The sequence below is a fragment of the Lepisma saccharinum genome, chromosome 18 (assembly GCF_977018435.1).
Source record: "Lepisma saccharinum chromosome 18, izLepSacc3.1, whole genome shotgun sequence".
In the NCBI taxonomy this organism is placed as follows: domain Eukaryota; kingdom Metazoa; phylum Arthropoda; class Insecta; order Zygentoma; family Lepismatidae; genus Lepisma; species Lepisma saccharinum.
In genome coordinates, this window is record NC_139246.1 from 65,113,574 (window position 1) to 65,138,124 (window position 24,551).

Here is a 24,551-nt window from a genome sequence, read left to right on the forward strand (position 1 = left end):
CAGCTGTGCATCGACGCACTGCAGCGATTTTTCTATCTGCTCCATTAGCAACACTGCTTCTTGAGTTGTGACGCGCATCACACGGCAGAAATATGTGTGCTGGGCTCTATGCATGAATTCACGTTCCCACGCCTGAATTTATACCAACCATATTTTCTCCGTTCTCAGTCTTAACAGCAACACTCACTTATACTAGCTAAAACCCATGTGTTTTACTTCGTTCATTTGTTTCTTCTACAATTTCAATATCAACAAATATTAAAATGATAATCGTAACAGGTTCCCCTGATTAGAGAAAAGTAGCAAGCCGGAAGCAAGCAATAACCTCCTTCGTCAGCCGTTACTCTCTCAAGCATTCAAAGAATGCTAGGTCGGTATTAAATCAATCCTCCTGGTTGATTGGAATGAAGTTGCTGATCAATTGGTATTAGGGAGCAATAGCCACTGAGTGCGTTACCTTGCATAAGCGTAAAGTACAACCTTTGTGTTTAGAAACTAAATTGATAAAATGTAGATATACATAAAACAAGTTTTTATTTTAAAAAAGAAAGAGAACGTAAGAAGGAATTTCATGTTATCATTGAGATTCGAACTTGCTGTTGGGTGTGTCGTACTTTCCAAATTCAGAAATTTTTCCCAGAAATTTAAAAATTATGTCAAAATTCATGATTTGTTATAATGATAACATTATATATTAATAGTGGAAATATATTTTATAAAAAAAAGGGGCCTAAGGAGAGCAGAAACAGGGTATTGGCAACTACTATCACTCTAGCAACGTCACTTTAGACGATGAGAGAAATATACAGAATGCAATCACAACAGATGTTCTGAGTTGAAGTAATAGAAACAACGTGTGTCTATATATTTTTTATCTCAGTTTAAATTACATTTTTATTTAAAATAATTTTATTATCTGCTGTGCTTAACCATAGTTAACATATTCCTATTATGTAAGAGGATGAAACTAATACTAGTAAAGAATGTATTTGTTACTTTTAAAATGTTTATTGACTTCTGAACTCATTTTCTACAAAATAATATTTAAAATTGAACCAGTGATAAATTAGTCATACTCTTGAGCAGGAAAGTGTGATAATTATATTGAATTAATGCATAGCTAAGACGTGAATCTTCTAACTACGACCTAAGCGTTACAAAGTATTAAGAAGCTTCCTGGGACGTTCGGATTTCAGCGTAAGTCGATTTCGTAACCTGTAATGAAATAAGAATTTATAGAGTCGTGCACGAGGAAAACATATTCCCAATTTTGTGTTTATAATAATTTCTCTTATTGATGGATATGTGGCATCTAAGTTATAATGCAGTTAGTTTCTTGACCTTAGTTTTCATATCTCTATTGCCTTTATTTCAGCAGATAATCCTCATTTGGGGTTTTGATTTGTCAAGTTTGTAGTTGCAAAAACAATACATGTAAACAGTTAAGGACATGGTGTACTGTGAAAGTATTTGCATTGCAATGAAACAATTTGGCGAAAATTTTCTCCTTCGCTCTGCTCGCGACAAAAAGTTCCTATAAGTACGACTCGTAGAAAAAGTTTATGCGTATTACTTAAAACGCAATTATTATATATGATTTGTTAATAATGATGTGATATACAGGCATTTAACAAGTCAGAAACGGCCAATACTGACACGTTTGTCCAGCATTTTGATAAATGAATATGAAGAACTGGAGAATACAGGCAATAATTGTTGATGTAATCAATAATATGATAATTATAATTTATGAATGTTCTATTTTTAAAACATAGAAGTCTATGCACAATTTTATTATGTTTTAGTCAGAGTAGTATACTATTTATATTAACTGTAATAATTGCAGTGTATTACAAATTGCCCCATAGGGGAGAGAGAGAGGGAGAGGAAAAGGTCAAATATCGAATTCTAACTTTCGTAGCAGTAGTTCAAAAGGGCTTATAAAGTTAAGAGCAAGGAGGTTTTGTTGAAATGATATGCACGCAGTTGTAACAAACTTAATATTATTTATGAAGCGAATTCGCTACTCTCTCGGAAAGTTAGTTGCTATTAAATGTTAATAAGGAAAATAGTAACTTTGCGGCGGACAGTGTTAGGTTCGGTTGGGAGTGGATTTCATTCTGTGGACGCTGATTTATTTTCTACCCGCTGGCACAGGAATTTCTAGCTACTGTTCTGCAGTAATTGTAAATCGACTCATCAATACGTGCATTCATTTTTGTGATCTGGTGAATGTTCTTTAATATCCATCAAATGGGACACTAAAAATTATATAAATTCAGTTCTACTAAATAACTTACTATTTTGCATTCTCCTCTTCATCTTCATCTTCTTCTCCTTCCAGAATACACACCTGTGAATATGAAGAAACAAGACACGGATAGAGACATGGAGGGAGTAACGAAACACAGGAGAAAATATGTGCACATGCTTAATATTGTGGAATTGGTATGACGAGCCGTACTATGGCATTATTTAGGTTGGTTGATTTGGTGTTTTAGGTCTACTTTATGCACAGTAAGGCTAATTGGGACTGGACCTACAGTTTAAAGTGGGATCTGAACCACTATAAGCCTCCACCGGGTATTGAACTCGGGACCCCTTGATTACATATATTGTTTTTTAAGCCCATTTTATGCACAGTAAGGCTAATCGGGACTGGACCTACAGTTTAAAGTGGGATCCGAACTACTTGTGCCTCCACTGGGTTTCGAACCCGGTACCTCATGATTACAATACGACGACGCTACCACTGTGCCATCGGGCAGGCCGTTATTATTTAGGTGTAGGAGAAGATTATTATTAAGAGGTGTATGGTCACCGGACATGTCGGTAACTTGTTCAGTAATTATAGGTGTGATGAGCATAGGGGAAATTAGGTAAGATAGACATATTACTGGATTACCTGTAATTGGAAGGATTTTTCCCTCCGGGAAAGTACACCATATTGAAAAAATCAGCAACGTTGGTTGGCATACATCGGTTTAGTACTAAGCTACTAAAATATACTTGATCTTTTTTAATTTTCCTTGCATTCTATTCAATATCAGCAAATTTTCTGTAGGTATTTTCTGTTAATTTTAAAATATTTCTTTTTTAAAAAAATACAATTAAGGTGAAAAATATTTTTTATTTGAGAAATACATTTTGTAGAGAAACCTTGAACTAAGTATTCAAATAAAAGTGATTGGAAATGTAGCCTTTAACATGATATATGATCGTACCAGGTGTAATTTATTTTGGTTGCAGGTGGACTTAAGATATATTTTGGACAAAACCTGGTCAAAGTTAATAACCAAAAAAAAGTTTGAGAGTTGTTCAACAAGTGTGTCTGAATTCATCCAGTACCCTTATTATTTCTCATAGAAAGGTAATTTTTCTATCAAATTATTTGCCTCGACTTTTCCCATCATTAGTTTTATAAAGTGATACCCTGACATACATAATAATACATTTGAATACATTGCATCAACATAATTCCTATCATTAAGGGAATCGAATATAGTCTGTGCGAATTTGACCAGATTAGTTGAAGTTGATTTCCCAGGACAAAATCCATGTTGATCTATTGATATGTAAGGTGTAATGTGGTTATATATCCTGTCATATAATATATATTCAAATATTTTTGAAGGAGCTATGATTGATGAAGTAGGTCGATAATTTGTGATTTCGCATGGATTTCCCCCTTTTTAAAACTACAAATTTTACTGATTTTCCAAAGATCAGGAATAATGTGCATCTTTAGAATAATATTGTAAATATAACACAAAGGGGTACATAATAATTCGGCACAACCTTCGAATATGTATGTTGGCAATTGGTCGGAACCACTAGTTTTGGAGGATTTCAGTTTCTTTATGGCTTCATTGTATTCTGCGTTAGTGATAGAATCTACCACCAACGACTGAGATACTATCATGTCAGAGGATTCAAAGATGTTATATGTTGAAGGATTGGAAGCATATACTGTTTGAAAATATTCAGCGAAACCATTATTATTTAATATGTTCGTTTCAAATCTATTACCCTTACATATCATATGAGCTAGTTTCCTATTTGTTTGTTTCTTGTTTCTTATAAAATTCCAAAAAGGTTTCGTGTTGCTTATTAAATTTTTCTCTATTTCTGATACATTCTATGTTTTATATGCTATATTTATCATGTTTTTTAGTTTTTTACGTAATTCAACAAATTTAGTTTGATAATAATCTGAATATTTCATCTTTTTTCTGTGTGTTTCTTTTTCTTTTAATTTTTTTTTATTATATCTGACGTGAACCAACATGGATAAGAACGTTCTTTACATATTTATCTTTTCGGTACATATACAGTATTTCTATAATACGGAATACCATTAATGACCTTGCAAAAGTTATCCCATATTTCATTTTCCAAGTGTTTGTACATATTGTAGAAATCTGCCCTTGCATAATTTTATACATCAACTGGATTTGATTTAACACAAGTAACATTTTTGTTTACAAAGACCTGGATAAGTAGTGATGGATGGTGATGGTCTTCCTCAAGTAATGGGCGTAAATTTCTAATAAGGGTCATGCTATCGTTATATTTGTCAACAATAAATCCAGGGTTTTCTCATTTTTATTTTTTACGGGATTAACTGATTTGAGATTGCCCATTGATAAAGAGTTAGCAAGAGAAGTACTTATAGGTCCACCTTCCAATAAATAAAATTGATAATCTATTATTGTGGTAATATTATTCGAGGTAAACAGGACACAAACAACCTGTGATAATTATCATCTTCCCAACTGTTTGTCACTCTGTTGTTAGCTTTGTACGAAGGGCTGGTCCATTTCACTACCTGTGAGTAAGGTTTCAGTTGATTCTTCCTTTTTAATTTGTCTTGTGCAGGTCCCTTTACAATCTGGCACTTTTACCCTTTCTCAAGGGGCTACTTACTCTCCCTTTGTTTTAAACTTTTAAGTAATAATTTTGGATAATTGAATATTTCCCCGTATGCGCTGAAGGGTGCAAAATGGCCACACGTGCCAACGCACCCAAAAATTTTAAATCAATCAATCAGTAAAGCTAAAGAAAAAGAGCATGCAAGATGGTTTCGTGTAAGGGTGGTTAGTCAAGTGGAAGATGACTCAAGTTGGATAGTATGGTTCATCAGGAAACGACTTCATCCAGCGAAGTCTTCAGGTTACAGAACATAACAGAGAAAGACTTATGGTGCATAACCAAAGGGTCAGCGTACTAAGTTCCAGACGTCATCCGCAGGTGCGATATAAAGATCTACCATATGGTACTTTGTATTATAAAAAGTGGCGAGTTCTACTGATATGTGACTTGTTTGAAGCGTTAGGAAGACGTTAGGGTGAATAAGAAGATAACAAAACAGTTTTAAAAATTGGATAATGGAATCGGTATGACGACTCATGGTTGGTGTATTTATGTGGCACGGTATTTGTTTATGCTTATGGAATTTTCCGATTAATTCAAGAGGTATTAAAGATGTGGTCTACATCGGAAAAATTAGGTAACATATACATCACAACGTATTACCTACGCATGAGCAGTCAGCTAACTACCGTAATAAGCCCATTAGGCGATATCAAACTCTAACATACATAATAGAGTGCTGCAAGGAGAGGATTTTACTTCGAGCGCCAAATAGTTCACACGGACGACGCTAGATAGCGTACGGAATAGAGAGCTTCTACGCTCGAACAGACATAACGAACGGCATACACTCGAAGCCAAGTAATACACGTATAAACATTGGCGGAGATTAGGGGGGGCGAGGGGTGCAGTTGTCTCCCACTTTTTACCACATTGGCGTTTGCACTATGGTCAACCTTATCTACCAAGGGAAAATAAACTGTCCTTGCCCCCCACCCCCCAGTTTTGCCACCTTGCAGTTTTGGAACGTAATCGCCGCCACTGCGTATAACCGTAATTTGTCTGTGCTAGTGGACCCACAAAATTGGATCGTGAAGTGTAAGATGTAGTGAAATTGAAACCTAAGTAAACATAGTCATCCTCTTAATGTTCAAATATAGTTTAGTCTATCTTACCAATACACAGTGATATATGAAAATTAATTAAATGGTTCTGGGCTGAAACTACCAAGGCAGACATTTTACATACGATACGATCTTTGTCTACGATTATAGTCACATTAAAATAGCATTCGAAAGCATACGCTCTAGAGTAGCACACTCGAGGATGGGAGCCTCGAACGACTACGAGCCATACAGAACTCTGATACGAGTACATAACTATTACATTGTCGATAGAAATGTGACGATTCTATTATTGTAAATAATCCATTGGTAAACCACTTTTAAAATTTATATGAATTGGTTAACATGATATAGTTCATGATAACCCTTTTCCTTTGCTTCGATAAGTGGATGATAGTAAGATATAATACTGGTATCGTAAGTGCAGTATTGGTACTCCCCTTACAAAAAAAAAATTACTACATTCTTGATTAATTCAATGAATTAAAAGTTTTGGGTGCGTCTGCACTGTAGGCCATTTTGCACCCATCACACTGTACGGGGTCCAGCCCCTTATCATAACTAAATTATAACTAACATAAAAGTAAACGGTAATGTCCGACTAAAATATTCTTACTTTGGTCAAAAGCTGAGGCTGTAAAGGGACACTCAGCACACAAGGATAAAACACAGGACAACACACACACACACACACTTGTCGCAGGTCAAGACAACAGAGCCTCGTTAGTCTGCAAAATGCAGTCCAGGGTGTACTACCTGGAAGTGAGGATGACAATTGGGTCTACTACGTGTAAGGTCACCCCTTTCACCTGTTTACTAAATTATTGGTTTTTCCACTGCTTCATATACGTACACGAACGATGTCTGATTCTTTGATGCCATTATGATATTCATTAACACTGATGTCCTTACCTCGTTAATCTTCTCACGGACGCAATCGAAAATTTTGAAGGCTCTGTCACACATCTCCTTTTCGTCTGCAAAAAGAAGAAACAACAGAGCAAATAGATTTTCCGTCTGAAGATTTTACACTGTGAAAGTGTGATGCACGGCGGCGGCTGTAGTTCGGTAGACGGTAGAACATGGATTCTTAAGCGAAAAATTGCCAGAGTTGAAACAAATTTTGATACGCTCGTCTACCTCACCAAGTCGCCAGCCATTGCCCACGACCTCTGCACTAGAAGAGAGTGATGCATCGTAAGAAATCAAAGAACGTCGACTTTCTACATATATTATAGAGACAACACAGATACACACACACACACACACACACACACATAAGGCAAGCTACTATCAGACACACACAGCTACGTACGTTGGGTAACGTATCCATGGCCGTATTTAGAGGGGGTGTTTTTAGGGTTCAAACCACCCCAAACCTTCTGGCATATTGGATGAATTTTAAGTTTATAAACCAAAATTTGAAACATTTTCAAGAACTTATATGCAGTTTCACAAAAATACAACAGCGAGACAATTCTGAAATGATCGAGCTAGAATTTTCAAACATTTTGAATTCTTAAATTTGAGCGAAACGGGTTTAATTCTAAGAATCGCAGCCCACCCGCGACCCCTTCATTTTCACTTCTGTTGTCCTCTTTCCAGTGCTGTTCCTGTATCAGACTGAAAGTTCCCTTGTGATTGTCCCAAAATTCCAGTTCCAACTTTTAAATTACCTGTTCGATAAGGGTTTAAAACCCCCTTTATAAGAGTTCAAACCTAGGATATCCAGCTTCGTGGCGCATTACATTTACTACCCTTCACCCAGCGGTCGATTTAGTATATACATTTAACCTATATGCGGTCCCAAAAAGCACATAGGCTACTTGTATAGTGTGTAGTGGTTGTACATAGGCTGTCGCAGAGAAGGTGAGACTAATTCCTGTATAGGAAAACAGCGACCTGCATTGGCTAGCAAATGTACGAGGGTGAAAATATGGTTCATTAGCTGCCGATTGAGACCAAAATGACCGCAATAGGTCAAAAAGTCGTGACTGCGTAGCAGTTAAAGGCAAGCATGTACATGGATCCCTCCAAGAATCATTAAAATGAAACAAAAATATTACAAACCACAAAATTTTTATTCAGAATCAGCCATATCGTGTAGACGTACATCTTTTTCAAAATAGGCACCATTGACAGCTAAGCAAGCGTCCATACGCTCCCGCCACTTTGTGAATGTCTTTGAAAATTCGTCGTCAGGTAGCGAACTGAAGAAAACTTGCGCTGCGGTGATCACTTCTTTGTTCGTCATGAAGTGACGACCACGTAAAGCGGCCTTTAAAAGTGGAAATAGCCAAAAGTCGCAGGGTGCAAGGTCCGCGCTGTATGCTGGATGCGGGAAAATTTATATTTTTCTCTTCGTCGCGTAATCCTGAAAAGCCCGCGCGGTATGCGGGCGTGCGTTATCGTGGAGCAATATGAAGGAGTTCTTCAAATGCGGCCTCTTTTTTGCTACGTGCTGGCGCAAAGTCTCAATGACTCTTTGGTAATACTCTGCATTCACCGTTTGCCAGGGAGGGACAATGTGTTGGTACACCATGCCTCTTCGATCCCAAAATGCGATTAGCATCACCTTACCTGCGCTCTTCTGTTGCCGCATTTTCTTCTTGCGAGGCGACTGTGGCACTTCTTGTTTTGTACGCGGGTCAAAGGAATGGATCCATGTTTCATCGGCAGTTATGGTTCGATCCAGAATGAGGGGTTCATCTTCCATACGTCTCTTCCACTGGGTGCAAACATCCACACGTTGCTGCATCTGTTCTGCTGTAAGAAAATGCGGTATCCATGCGGAGCATCGATATGCCCAAATGTGCACTTAGCGCTCTCAAGGACATATGCCTATCATCACGAATAATTGCTGCAACAGTATTCACTAGCGTCTCGTTAATCACGGTCGGTCTTTGTCCAGGATGGGGAAGCAAAGCACCTGATTCGCGCCCATGTTCGAACAGCTTGTGCCATCGGTACACTGTGGCTCTACTCAGTCTGTCTTAATCGGCATATGGCTGTTGAAACATTGCACATGTTTCCGCAGCACTTTTACCTAAACGCCAACAAAATTTTATGGCATGTCGCTGTTCATCTTGAATACTCATCGCGAAAAGCAATGTTATACACAAAAACCTGGAGGGGTAAACGAAACACGTTCTACGTAAATCAACACAGCTGCTCACTAACGTGGTTTCGCAACATGTGAGAACTTGCTACGGAATCAGAATGAGTCATCCTACACGACGTGTCTAGTGCCGAAACCATAGGAAGTGTTGCCAAGCCAGGAAAACATCTGTCTCACCTTCTCTGCGACAGCCTTTGTATATAATGTTGTTTGGTAAATATAGGAATAATATGAGCGTCGGAAAGTGGGATCGAACTGGTCCATAGAACCCCCCCCCCCTCGCCCCGAATTGACATCTTTTATTTCAAGTTACAAAATAGCAGAACGTTTGTTAGTTTTATTGTTAATAACGAAAATAATGTCCAGTTAGTTAGTATTCGAACAGAATAACCAAAGAAAAATAGCGTTAGATCGAAAAATTGAGGTTACAATACAGTTTTCAAACTTCCACAAATTAAGTTTTATGTGAATGGTCAAACAATATAAACTTTATGACTAAAATTTATCTCTTACTTTTAAAACTTTTTGTTGAGGTGGTACCTAAAACTTAATAACAAAATATAATAACTGTGCATTTCAGTACACACTGCATGAAACGTAAAAATAATAATAATAATATGTTTGTATCAATTAGTTATTTTTTATAAAATTTTAATTATTATTATTATTAGTTAATAATTATTATTGTTATTATTTCTATTATTCAAATTTCTTGCGATGCGCATGGGAACAATTATGAGTGAAGCCCCCCCCCCCGAAATATTTTCCTGCCTACGGCCATGAACGTATCCCAAGCATATATTCCCCCCTGGGCCCAAAATAGTGTTGCGCGCTATCATAATTCACTAATCACTGTCGTGGGATGGTGGCCACAATCCTACCTTGTCCACGCGATGCGTGCGTCCTCCGTCCAGCACTGGTCCGTGCGCAGAGTCACGATGGGGTCCTTGGGTCGAGTCCCGACGGCATGCGGCAGGAAGTCTGCGTGCCGACAATACAACTATGGTCAACCCGCCCTTTCACGGTAGTATGGCATCACAGTCGAACTAAAGCACATACTCAGGGATCTTACTGCTCGACTTACTTCTCCCATCACATCACAGTTCGAAGTCAACTTTATTCGTCTGATTTCTACATTAACACCCGTAACTCACTTCTGTGTCCCGTAACGGTTCTAAATCCACTGTCGACTCCCCCTATCTCATTGCTCTTCGTCGGGTCACCTTCGCTTTCGGGGTTGCAACATCTTTTGGCATCATCCCCTCCTTTGGTGTGACCACCGAATCTAAAGAGTGCCCAATGGCCATTCTTCTGTCCATGATACGGCCCTGGGGCTGTCGCTTGCAGGGATCCCGAAGATTTCTTTACTGTCCGGAGCTGCCATCTAGGGACTTCTCGACGCAAACACTCACACGACGAACAAAATCTCCAGTCTTCTATCCATCACTTTGCTGTCATGTCACCGTTACATTCATTAACTATCACCCACCAATACACTGTTTCACTGCACACAAATGCCCCAATTTATCAATCAAATAACACACACATCTCCCATACAATATCCAGGTACCTGGTTCCCATCAATAAACTGAACTACGTCTAAACATATTATTAATACTATAATATAATGAACTTATGCTGATTGTGATTGAATGAAGGTATTCAACACGGAATATTAAGTATAATTTATATATAGAAACAGTGAATTTCTAAGGGGTTTGCGATCGCTGCTGCGGTAAGCGAAATGTGGTTGGCAACACTGACATGCCACCTTTCGGCAAAAACGGACCCCTCCTTAGACGTAAGTGCTGAAAGGATTGAATCAAGGCTTCCCTATACATTTCTGGACAGGAGAAGCGGCAAAACGATGCCCACAGGCGCTTAGGTTCAAGGAGAAATCAGCCGGCTGTCCCACGTTGCGTCATGTCGTCGGTCACAGGCCCCTAGCCAGGAATTCTTAGTAGGGGGGCCGAAGTCAATCCTAGAGGGGGCAAATTTTTAATATATTGTGTTGCATTGGCACATATAGCAGGGTACAGAGGGGCACTTGCCCCCCTCCTTCAAAAGTGATAAGTGACAGGAAAGGGATGATATCTTGAAACCTCAAAGAAAAAACAATTTCGAGCAACATCAAATAACAATATTTCGATAATGACTTTTCGGACTACCAAAGAATAAAGTTTAACATAAATAGGTTAATCTGGACTGTATCTACGTTATATTTACAGGTCAAAAATGTTAATAGACGATTAATATGTACCAACAGCTTTTGGCTTCTCTGCAGAACTGATTAAGAAAGTCCTTTATAAATCGTGCTTCATAACGTTACCCTCTAGTTTCCAGTATGCAAGATTTTTACGCACAAAGGATATCTAACGATTATCCAACAACACAATTGTCTTGTGTTTTGCAAGAAAAATCGAATTAATTAAATAATAATGGTTACATATTATCTACACTTTGATGAATTGTGTAAAAATTTGTAATACATTTTTTTGTAGGCCTACTTGCTAAAACATTAAAACATGGGTCCCTTATACTCCACCACGAATTCTATTTGCTTCAAATGAAAGACTCTTTCATCACTACAGACAATGTTTGCCTTCTGGTTACGTTAACCACTTTGCAAAATATTGTGTTGTCGAAATACATGTGTTTGACACCCGACAAACAAATAGGAATCCCTTGATTGATCAATGACTTCTTGCATTACAGTGTCATCAATCATTAATATTTCATATCAAGTTTTATAGAGGGAAATGTTGTATCCTCCTTACATTATGAAAAAAAAAATACTTCCTTAATGACTAACTAAAACTAACTAACTAACTCTCTAGCCTTCTTAAACCCGAAGGTTCATGGCTGCTGCAACACAGCCCTTGCATCTTTCCCTATCTTGAGCAAGATCTATATACTGTTTTCCATCTCTACCGATTTCCCTTTGGTCCATCTCAACGTTGTCCCTCCATCATCGTCTTGGCCTTCCTACAGGTCTCTTACCATCAGGTTTCCCAACAAGAATCCTGTAAACTCCTCTTTCCTCTCCCATTCGTGCCACATGGCCTGCCCACCTAAGTCTTCTTGATTTAATTATTCTAATAATATCTGGACATGAATACAAATTATGTAGTTCTAAATTATGTAACCTTCTCCACTCACCTGTCTCCTCATCCCTTTTAGGTCCAAAGATTTTCCTAAGGATCTTATTTTCAAATACTCTCAATTTATGTTCATCTTTCAATGTAAGGGACCAAGTTTCACATCCATATAATACTACAGGCAAAATTACTGTTTTGTATATTTTAACTTTTAGTTTCTTAGATATTAAACGAGAAGACAAAAGTTTATGAAGAGAGAAGTAACATGCATTTCCTGAATTAAGCCTACTTTTTATTTCCTCTTTAATATAATTTTCATTTGTTAATATTAATCCTAAGTAGTTGAATTAAACTGGTTCAAACGAGTTGTTATCAATAATTAGATTTTGATTATTACCTAACCCTTGTTTTCGGCCTGTAAGCATATATTTAGTTTTCTCTTTGTTCACTTCCAAACCTATCTCTTTAGCAGTTTTGAAAAATATTTTAGCATTATTCTTAATTGTATTCACATCATCCCCCAGTAAGTCTACATCATCTGCATATGCTAACAACTGAGTCACACCGTTTAATTTTAGTCCTTCTTTAGTTTCTTTTACCTTCCTAACAGCATATTCTAAGGCAAAATTAAAGAGCAATGGAGATAATGCATCTCCTTGTTTTAACCCATCATGAATTGTAAATTTGTCAGACATATTAATACCCATACGAATTTTACTTTCTGTTTCACTGGTGCATATTTTTATCATACTAACAAGCTTCTTAGGTATTCCAAACTCTACTAATATATTATAAAATTTATCTCTCTTGACCGAATCATATGCTTTTTTGAAATCAATGAATAGCTGATGGACATTTTGATTATATTCCCACTTTTTTTCAAGTGTCTGTCTGATGTGAAAAATTTGATCTGTAGTTGATCTGTTACGTTTAAATCCACATTGATAATCACCTATAATATCATTAGCATATGAGGTTAGTATTGTTAAATGAATGTTAGATAATATTTTATATGTTGTTGAGAGTTGAGAAATTCCAAAGTAATTATTGCAGTTCATTTTATCACCTTTTTTAAACACAGGAACAATTATGGATTCTTTCCACTGTTGAGGGATTTCTTCTTTATTCCAAATTAAACAAATTAATTTATGAATTTGACATATTAATGAATTTCCACCATATTTAATTAACTCAGCTGGTATTAAATCAATGCCAGGTGCTTTGTTATTCTTTAGCCTTTTCATAGCATCTTTAACTTCAGTCAAGTTAGGTTCTGGAACTAAAGGTTCTGCTGTGTGAACTTCATTTACTTCTGATTTATCTCCTACATGAACATTTAAAAGGTCATTAAAGTAGTTCTTCCATCTATTTAGAATATCGCTTGGGTCAGCTAGAAAATCACCGTCTTTATCTTTTATCAAGTTTACTTTAGGTTGCCACTCCTTTCTAAACTCATTTACACCTTAATATAAATCTCTGATATTTTTATTTTTGCTGTTTGTTTCAATTTCGTTAATTTTGCTTTTCAAGTAATCTATTTTTTTTACTTGTAAACGTGCGGTTAACTTCTCGCTTTATTCTATTATAATTGTTTAGATTTGTATCATCAGAGTTATTTAACCACCTAAGTTTAGCCTGATTAAATCCTGCAAAACATCAAATCTATTTGACAGTTTAAATTGGTAACCTTTCTTAATTCTTTCATCAGTAAACTTTCCTGTATCAAATTTTAGAACTTTTAGATTTTGTTGCTTATGATTTATCACAGAGTCTTTCTCTTAATTTAGCAATTACTAAATAATGGTCACTGGCACAGTCAGCACCTCTATGTGTACGAACGTCAATTATACTAGTATGCCTTCTCTTATCAATGAGAATATGATCTATCTGATTATGAGTTTTACCATCTGGAGAAGACCAGGTATATTTATGGATATCTTTATGTTTGAAAGTGGTACTTTTCACAATTAAATTCTTTGAGGTTGCAAAAGTAATCAATCTTATACCATTATCATTACTTAATTCATGAAGACTTTCTTTACCAATCGTTGGTTTAAATGTCTCTTCTTTGCCAATCTGTGCATTACAGTAACCTAACAGAATTTTCATATCATACTGAGAAAATTTATCAAAGACCGTTGGTGCATGTATGTTTATTAAAATAATTTTACACCACCTACCCTGTAAAACTGCATATGATATCCTATCATTAATAAATTCTACTGTTTTAAGAGCCGAGATAATTCTATTATTTATGAAAAAGCCTGTTCCAAATTTATGATTTTCAGTACCACCATAGAAAAAAGTATAATTTTTAGTTTTACAATTCCCTTCTCCTGGCCACCTAACTTCCTGGACAGCTACTACATCTAATTTATACTTAACTATCTCATTAACAGTACACTGAAATGCCCCAGGCCGGTAAAGGCTCAGAACATTCCAGGTGCCTAATTTAATATCCTTATTCCTAACGTAGATCTTATCCTTAGTCCAGGGACCTCCCAAAGTAGTCCCCACCCAGAGATCCGAACGGGGTACTATTTTACCTCCGGAATATTTTACCTTGGGAACATCCATGGCCTTATATTGCTGTTTCTTGACATTTTTTTTAAAGTGCAGAGTTGTCAGCTCTACGCCCAACCCCCAATATGAATGGAGGAACTACTACACAAGACAAACACAAACACATTAGACAGCACAATTACTACAGAAGACGAACACAAACACATTAGACAGCACAACTACTACACAAGACACACACAAACACATCACAACTATAACACAATATAAACACAAACACACCACAACTGCTACACAATATAAACATAAACATAAACAAACTACACACCACAATTACTACACAAGACAAACACAAACAGATTAGATAGCACAACTACTACGCAAGACAAAACAAACATACTAGACAGCACAACTACTACACAAATATACAACACAAGAGACATACATACACACCACCGATACTACACAAGACAAACAGAAACAAGTCGTTTCGCCATATTTTCTCCAACCATATCTCAGCTCTACGAGAAACCTTTTGCCCTTATTCCATTTCGCGCTTATTCCATTTAGCCCTTAAACCTTTCGCCCATATTCCATTTCGCCCTTTAACCTTTCACGCTTATTGCATTTCACCCTTAAACCTTCCGCGCTTATTCTATTCTGCCTTAAACTTTTCACGCTCGCTTAGTCCATTTCGCCCTTAAACATTTTTCCCTTATTCCATTTCACTTCCATTACAGCATTACCTAATGACATATATTACTGTATACGTATACAATTACTACAATGGGATTACAAATAAGTACCTCATCTTCATTTATTTTTCTCTGACAATAAGTCTTCCTTGGGGGTAAAAGGTAAAAAAGTTAAAGTCTGTTAGATCTCAAAAATGAATTCTTAATTGTGAATGAACCCTGGCGTTATTTAATATCTTTGTAAATAATGTTGATATTACACTGTCACTGGAAAAACTTACTGATCGAAGAATGTGATAAGGACAGGGGAGAGCAAAAACTGGAACAACTGGGCCATACAGATCATATCATGAGATAAATTGCTTGAAATGTCTCACAACAAACTGAAAAAGTCCAGAACTGTACAGCTGCAAGAGATTACTTCCATACCTTTGGGAATCTGAAATGTGTATTAAATCTAACTGTATGTAAATTGGGGCTGAGCCAGTATTGGAAAGTACTGGTTAGAATTTAATAATCAATACCGGCCAATACTTTTCCAGAGTCTTGTGAAGTCTGAATAAAATAGAGGAAAAATTAAAAAAAATCAAAGATTCTATTAAATATGTATGCTTGCCAATAGAGGTTTGAGACATCTCATTCTTTACTAAGAGATTGAGTTCTTGTTTTGAGTTCACTTTATACACAGATAGCTTAATTGGGGCTGGACCTACAGTTTAAAGTGGGATCTGAACCACTATATGCCTCAGCCTGATATCGAACTCGGGACCTCTTGAATACAAGGCTCCTTACTATTATAAGCATGCTCTAAAGTATGACTTCCTTAATGACTATGGTACGAAACCGAACGATATTATGGGCCTACTTCGCCTTACCCCATTTCCGCGGCACGAGGTGGCCTCTTATCGCCACCACTTTTTGAGCAGAAGCGTACAAACCCCAAATATCATTTTTTTTACGCTGATACTGATTTCTGCCAGTGACAGAATGGCTTAAGATATATGAATAAAATTAGGAGAATCCACTTCATAGCAGAAGAGTTGACATAATTATTTGTCAAAAAATTAGGTTGTGCCTGAGGTACTTTAACAGACAACGTCTGCTACAGACACAATGTAATATTATAAATATAATAAAATAAATAGAATATAATTTGAGAGATTTTCAATCGTATTTATTTCATTGCAGCTTTTTTTCTACTTGTCATTATCTTGAACCTATATTCATAGGGTGCCCCCTGATAACACAGACAACTTTCACAGTGTGTACAGGACATCAAGACAAGCAACTTTCCTCAGTCACTATTTGCTCGTCTAATTCTTCTTTCGATGTATGACATCTTCTGTCAATAATGTATGCATTCCCATTGATAGCTTCGCAGTTGCAAATGTCATTTATTTCTATATTTCATAACACACACCTATGTTGCTTATCATATTTGATGCGTTTGCATAGAGAAGATTTGAAATTTATATTTACTCTCCATAAGATGCTTAGTGTAACCCGTATCAAACTACAAATTTTATCGCTTTCTAACCGAAATAATAAATGTGAAACCCTATCATATTTTCATTGTGTTTGATAATAATTTGAGCCAGTAAGCTGTCCTACATCTTTCACTAGCCGACCTCCATGGTGGGATGGTTACATAACACACTACGAAGCCAGGGGTTCCAGGTTCGAGCCTGGGCATGAGTGTTCTTTGTGAGCAGAGGCGAAACCACAAATTTTTATCTGTAGAGGGGGTCAAGTACTAGGACAAATGTGGCAATAATAATAATAGTAATATAGTGCTGGTAGTGGTAGTAATAATAGTAGCATTAAAAGACGTTTTTATCGACGTAAATCATCCAAAGGGGGCAGAAGTTGGTGCTAAAATTTTGTGTTTGAACAAACGATTTGAAATATTTTTTCAACACGTTCAATTTCATATTAGCTAATAATGGAAAACAAGCACCTAAACTGTATTTTTGAAAGACAGAATATGCATGACGAACATTATTCTTTTTGTACATATGATACGTATAACTTTCATGTAACATATATTTTACACATATGCAACATGGAGCGACGTAAAATAAGAAATACATATGCAACATGTTAAAGCTAAATTATGTTTGTGTACGTATTCAAAGTTTCTTTAATATATATATTATATATATATTATTTAAATACATTACATGATCAATTCATCTGCCAAATTGTCTCTCAAATGTTCATGCATTTTAGCAACAACAATCTGAAGTATATATCTGGCCTTTCTTCTCTCTCGGGTAATTTAAAATGCATTACAGAAAAGAATCATATTGGGATCGAAGCGAGCAGGAAAATTTTTAGATCCAAATATTTGCGAACTGAAAACAATATTGATTTAATAGAGCGCAAATAATTTCACGGGGTGCCATGGAATTATCTTTAACATTTTTTTCATTTAGATCGTTTTGGTTCCCAGGGCTGACTCCCGCCCTCCTAGCTATGGCTCTGAACTTGGACTATAAGAATCAGTGACGTGCACTGAGAAGTAGCTAGTCTAGCAGAGATAGATCAATCAATCTCACGTCTCTAATTATTTTCAAATCACAATATTTATTGTCTTGAAGCCTCAGTTCATATGCAACACTTCTTTCCACGCGCTTCTCGTCCCTCGATGTGATCAGCTGGCAAGGCTGGATACCCTAGCTGGCTCTTCTTCCGCCTTACCAGTTCCAGGTATAGACAACCGCCCGAAGGCAAAGGGAAGATTTCTGCCTGTACTTCCCTTGCCCCCTCGAACCCCGCTTCAATGGTTGAAAGCCCGTGGTTTCAGGTCCTCCAGTCTGTCTCCTATAGGACAGATAGGGGATTGGTTTCCCTTTGATTCCTTTGAAAATCCTCTAAAGAACTCAGGGGAAATTATTTTGCAGTACTTATGTTCTCTGTATTTACAATCATAAACAGAGAACTCTGGACTCCTGATTTCACAGTGGCCTGCAGATGCACGGGGATGAAATTATTTGTATTTTCCCCCTTTCTTCGGCGTTGCTTTTCCATCACTTTACCTAACTTCTGCCATGACGATGAACGTTGATTAAATTAAACGGATGAAAAGTGGTTACAAAGGAACACTCATGCACAGGCCAGGGCTCGAGCCCGGATCCTTCAGTAACGAGATCGTGAGATGGAGAAATTAGGGAAATCAAGCAATGCAATTTTTTTTTTTTTTTTTTTTTTTGGAAAAACGTTAATCATATACAAATATGGTGTTTCAAAAATCTAATTGAAATTTGCATACCACTGAGTAAATACGCAGTTTGCTTTACCGATACTCACGTATCCGAATAGTTAGAGCTTTGTTGTCGGCCGACCTCCGTAGAGGAGTACAAGCGGCCCCTGATCGGTACCCAGTGGAGGCACATAGTGCTTCGGATCCCACTTTAAACTGTAGGTACAGTCCCGATTAGCTTTTATGTAATCAACCAGCCGCGGGGGAGTGGTTATCACTGCATGCTATGACACGAGGAGTTCCGGGTTCGAACCCCGACCTGGACATGAGTGTTATTTGTGTTTGTCTCTTCATAAATTGTATTGTATCATCTTCGCGATTAACCAAATGTGTCAGCGACGCTAAGTAGCATAAATCAAATCATTGATTGATTGTTTGATTTGGTTTGTTTTACTTCGCTTTTCCTACACTTTTGACTAATCGTCAAGATGATACGATAAAATTGATGAAGATACAAACTCAAATAACACTCATGTCCAGGTCGGGGTTCGAACCCAGGATCTCTGGCTTAATAATCAAATCAACATGTTTACTATTTCGAAGGTGGGTGGGATTAACGTGTGCTTCTTTTCAGTAGTCCTTCCTCATTTTGCAATCCTTTCCTTTCTTTGACGTTCTATTTTTAGGAATACTGGGCCCTAAAGGGGGGAGGCGGGATTATGACCCACACAAACCTCCCTTGGGCACGCCACTGATTGCTATCCAAGTGTGACGTAACCGCACGTCACTGATAAGAATAGCAGATATTGAGTTTGCGAGCGAAGCGGGCAAGAAAATTTTACGAAATGTACTTTTATTTGCATAAAATTTAAAATCGAGGGGGCAATTGCCCCTCTGTGTCCCCTGCAAGTGACTTTAACCGTCTGGAAGAGAAATGCAAGAAACACTTGAAAACTAATTCCATCTTGAGTATCCATTTGTCCTGCTATTCTTAGATTCTGCTAGTCATGTTTCTTTACTTCAATGTTTGCCCCCCCCCCTAGATTGGACTTCCGTCCAATGCCTCTGCACCCCCCCTCCCCTTCTGTAGTTGCAGCACTGTTTGTGAGTGTGTCTTCATCAATTTCACGTCATCGCTCATTGTCACGATTAGCTAGATGTGGCATAAAAGCAACGTTAAGTAACAAAAATCAAATATCCACTCCCTCTCTCTGTCACATGAATCGCTATTACCAAAAGGTAGACTTGGGAAACAAAAAAAATATGTAGTTCAAACTTCATAGCAATACATCCAAGAAAAACATCCAAATACATTAGGCACCTTTAATACAAGACTACTCAAAATGTCACAACTGTTCTAGATACTGAAAATTGCGAAAACATTTCCAGAAGTCTGAATCTGAAAGGGAAATTTTTCCCCACCCTGATACATTACACGGAATCCCACACACCTTCATAAACCACAAAATCAATAAATGTCTTTGTTATGTTACTAGAGTAATACAGGATATAATTGTAAAGATTACTGAGAATTCCTGGTAGGAATGTGTTCTGAATTTTTCACAGGGGTGGCAGTTGCCCCCCCTGCCCTCCCTCTAGCTACGGGCCTGAACGAAGGACATAGCCTTCTCTTTTTAATACAAAAGCAGAATTTAGGAAAAGACAGGTAGAGGCTAGCGCATGAGTGGGGTGGAAGCAACGGTGCATTTCAATATTTAGGAAAATTTCCCCCCCTTACCCTTGAAAATGGGAAAATTGGATTTCGCAATAAAAAGCATTCCTGGAGCCGAACTAGCAAAAAGACAGACCAATGTAAAATATATCTATACTTTAGTTACTTTTATCTCGATGACTCATTTTACTCGCAAAGATAGTTGTTAATTAATTTAATTTCTAGAAACCTAACGCAACCAATTGAAGTTCAATCGCTCAGTGATTGAACAGAAGCCAAAGAGTGGATGAGACTCGATATCGAAGTTATAATATTATAGAGGGGTCGAGAGGGGGCGGACTACCAGGAGGGCGTCCACAAAGACATTCAATAATATTTAAAATTTTTGTAGTAATAACTCAGAGACAAAACTTAAGTGGTGACGGTCTCGGTCGCTGATATGAGAGGACAACGAATAAATAAAAGGAAAAATATTTGGAAAAGAATAAACCACGCAACTCCCCATGAAATAATGAGAACATTACATTAATATTGTTGTTGATATGTCATCTATTTAGCATATATTTTCATCGTAGGTCTGTTAGTAATTACCTGTGGCATTAATGTTTCTGTAAGAGACACCTGAAGTTTATATTCATCACTCGAAACACTTATTATATACTATCTAATATCTATGGATTTTAATGAAGATGTTCATACCAAGTAATCACTAATATATATTACTTTGAGCTAAGTTTTGAAATTTGGAAATGTTAAAATATCAGAAATGCGCGTTCGGCGTTTTGTGTGATGATTCATGTAGTGAATTTACGAGCTATAAAAATATTCATTGAAATTTTTAATTCATAATGTTACTTAACATTATGTATCGTCGTGAAGTTACATATTAAAAGCTCATGCACCATTTTTTTCATCATTATTTTATAAAAAGAAAATGATTTATGTAAGATGTAATTCGCCTCCCGATGGCGTAGTGGTAACTTCTTCATCTTGTGATCGTCTCGCTCGCCTTTTAATCAAGGGTCCCGGGTTCGATACCCGGTGGAGTCACAAGTGGTTCGGATCTCAATTTAAAGTGTAGGTCCAGTCCCGATTAGCCTTACTGTCCATAAAGTGGACTTAAAACAACAAATCAATCAATCATCTTGTGATCAAAGGTATCCGGTTTAGATAGCCAGTGGGGCATATAATGGGTTCGGATCCTACTTTTAACTGGAGAGTCAGTACAGATTAGTCTAAGTGGACACAAAACTCAAACTGCAAGATGTAAGTCAATTTTTTGTTCAAAATTACATTAAAGAAAAATATGCTGCACATGGAGGTTGATAAGAGTTTATTTTGCAATATTTTGGAGAAATGCTATTGTTAATGCAGAGCAGAGCACGGGTATGCCAATGTTTAAAAAAAATGTGTCTAAAACTAGACGAGGGCAGCCTGAGTTCTGGGGGATCGCGTTACCCCCATCTCACCACTGGTAATAATAATTGCCTATTTTATTGAAATGATTTATACCTTCGTCATTGTATTATACGTCAGACTAAGTGGCGGCGATAGGGGGGTCGTGGAGAGAGGGCATTTGTCCCCCCCCCCACCCACTATTGCCTCTGAAGTATGGTAAACCTTATCTAACGAAGGAAAGTTTTGGAAAATTCCTCCCCACTTTTTGAACCCAATCGCCGCCACTGGTCAGACTAATCTGAACACGATGTTTCTGTCTCTGCACTTACCCTTATGTTCTTCAATACATTCGTCAGCCATGCCATGAACTTTTTCAATCACATCCTCTTCTGTGAAAATATCCACCAGGTTCTTCTTCACTTGTTCTACTTCAATAGTCCCTTGGTCGTTTATCTGCGGAAAATAATTAGTGGGAAAAGTAGAAACTTTCTTAGGTGAACCAGGCAAATTCATAGCTACACTTAAGTTCACTAAAAAAGTATGATTTTAATACAAATTATATACACTAATTAAAATTCATATTGATAATGGTCTTCAGTATGTAAATGAAATTTAAAAAATACTCACCATATTTCGCTCAATCATCAAACAATGTGCAAAACACTGCAAATGAAGAAAATACATATTGTGGTTAATAAACTTCAAGATAATTTATTAAGCATAAGGTTAGCATATATTTGTGTGTGTGTGGATTGAATATACGACATACGACATTTGCATGCGACATTTCTGACTGAAACTTTAAATCAATATTTTTGAATTGTATTTCATTCTTGATACCAGAAATAATCCATAGGTGTATCTAAGTGAATTATTGATTCTAGTAACGTGCAGTGAAAAAGTATCTCTGTTTCTTGTGCAATTCAAAAGAATTTAAACATCTACTATATCTGCCTATCTATGTATATTGTTACAATTTTCTTGTGATTGCTTTCTTTCTATGTAAATTACTCTCATGACACATGATGTTAATACAAAATTTCACTGCACGTTAATAAAATCAATAAATTCAATCAAATGTCTGCACATAGTTTTCAACTACGCTAATTTTCTCAAAAGGGGAAAAAAAGTACTAGTAGACTTTTTGTAATTTTGTATCACCAGACTCAAAATATGATTAAATGCATAGGTAATAGTGCAATCTTGACTTATTTTTGTTAATATTTTTTTGTTATTCTGCTAGTTTTCTTTTTTTCTTCCATTGTTGACAATTTCAGCGTAAAATGGCCACTTGTGCTGTATCTGAAATGTTCTCAATAAGTAAATAAAAAAATAAATTGAATTACTTATCAATGAACCTAACAATCCTTGTAGGATATTGTTTAGAGTTGTATTGAAACTATTGAAATACTACTGCATTCCGCAAATTATCAATGTTTTCAAATTTCCCTTAATATTCATGCACCAGCACCATTAAAGAACCATGATATTTCTATGTGTAGAACATCTTATTTTTAATTTAAGTTAGTATACCTATTAGCAAGGATTCCTTTACTGAAGAACACGTCTGAATGTGAGATAACAAAAAAGGGGGACATTTTCGCATCACGACTACACTTCGTGAAACATCGAGACAGGATTTGAAAAGAATAGGCTGTCCCGACTAACTAAATGGAGACGTCTGGTCATGACTGGTTATAAACGAACATTACAAAATATTGCAAAATGAAGCCTGCATCTCTCTCCATAAACAACTCATTCATTTATACAAGGAGAAAATCTAAATTCTTGCAAATATGAAAGTAGTTTTCAGAGACCAAATTTAACAGAGAAGCACTATCATACTGTTATAAGCATAAAGGAGTTCATACCTTGAGCTCTGGTTCTTTCTCAGAAACTTCCATGCCTTCCAGCCACTTGGCCAGGTGTTCTAAAATAAAATAATAATAATAATAATAATAATAATAATAATAATAATAATAATAATTGTACATAGAATGTTAGAATGTTAAAGGTGTGTAATGTAAATATTCCCCTTAAAAACATTAACAAGAGTATATCGAATAGAAACAAATCAATCGACTCTCTATCACTATCTGTCCAGGCAATCGGTAAGTCGGTTAATGGGGAAATTGGCCATAGTTTTACAAATCCGATAAATTCTGTAAATAGCTTGTTGTGCAAAATGCTACCACCCAGTTATTATATAGATGAATAAACCAAATAGATTCTAAATAAGTAGTTTCTGTTTCTTAGGTAAAACCTATTACAGTATCAGAGTTCAATACATTCAGATTCTTCTTGGAAGATTTGAGGTTCTTCGATGCCTTTCATTGCTATGGGCAAATTTTGTTACCATCTACAACAATTTAATATTGAATTCTACCTAATATCAACTATATAGAACAATTTAAAGATGATATTTCATTAGCTTTGTGTTTTTTTCATTTTGAAATTCAATATATCGACAAAATTGCATTTGTAATATCATCGTAACAGGTTATTTGACCAAAACAATATTTTAGAAAGCATAAAAGTAAATGTCCATATGAAAAACAAGTTTCCTGGAAAATGTGTTCCAAATTAAGACACATCAAGTGAGGGACCTTTTGGACATAAAATGTTCATAGTGCCCTTGCTACCACTCAAGAGATATCTACACACAGAACTCCAAGTGCATCAATTCACGTAGTTATACGTGTAATTTTTGTTTCTTTCAAATGCATCATATGGAACAGAGCTGATGATAGTAACATTTGATGCATTTCTGTGTGAAAGTGCATCATTAGCAATTTATGCACTTTAATCTGTTATTGGAGTCAACACATTTGTGTCTCTTGACACGTTTTGGG

General features: G+C 36.5%; 1 protein-coding gene across 1 annotated transcript in view; it reads right to left on the reverse strand.

Annotated features, from left to right (window-relative positions):
* Positions 1-966: 966 nt before the first annotated feature.
* LOC146002136 (uncharacterized) overlaps positions 967-24,551 on the reverse strand; it is a 60,912-nt gene continuing 37,327 nt past the window's right edge. The window contains exons 3-8 of the mRNA XM_083139856.1: positions 23,571-23,629; positions 22,327-22,362; positions 22,029-22,152; positions 6,909-6,973; positions 2,301-2,353; positions 967-1,215 (exon numbers count right to left, since the gene is read on the reverse strand). Coding sequence (XP_082995982.1) covers position 1,215; positions 2,301-2,353; positions 6,909-6,973; positions 22,029-22,152; positions 22,327-22,362; positions 23,571-23,629 — 338 coding nt within the window. The 3' untranslated portion in view covers positions 967-1,214. The remainder of the gene's footprint in view (positions 1,216-2,300; positions 2,354-6,908; positions 6,974-22,028; positions 22,153-22,326; positions 22,363-23,570; positions 23,630-24,551) is intronic.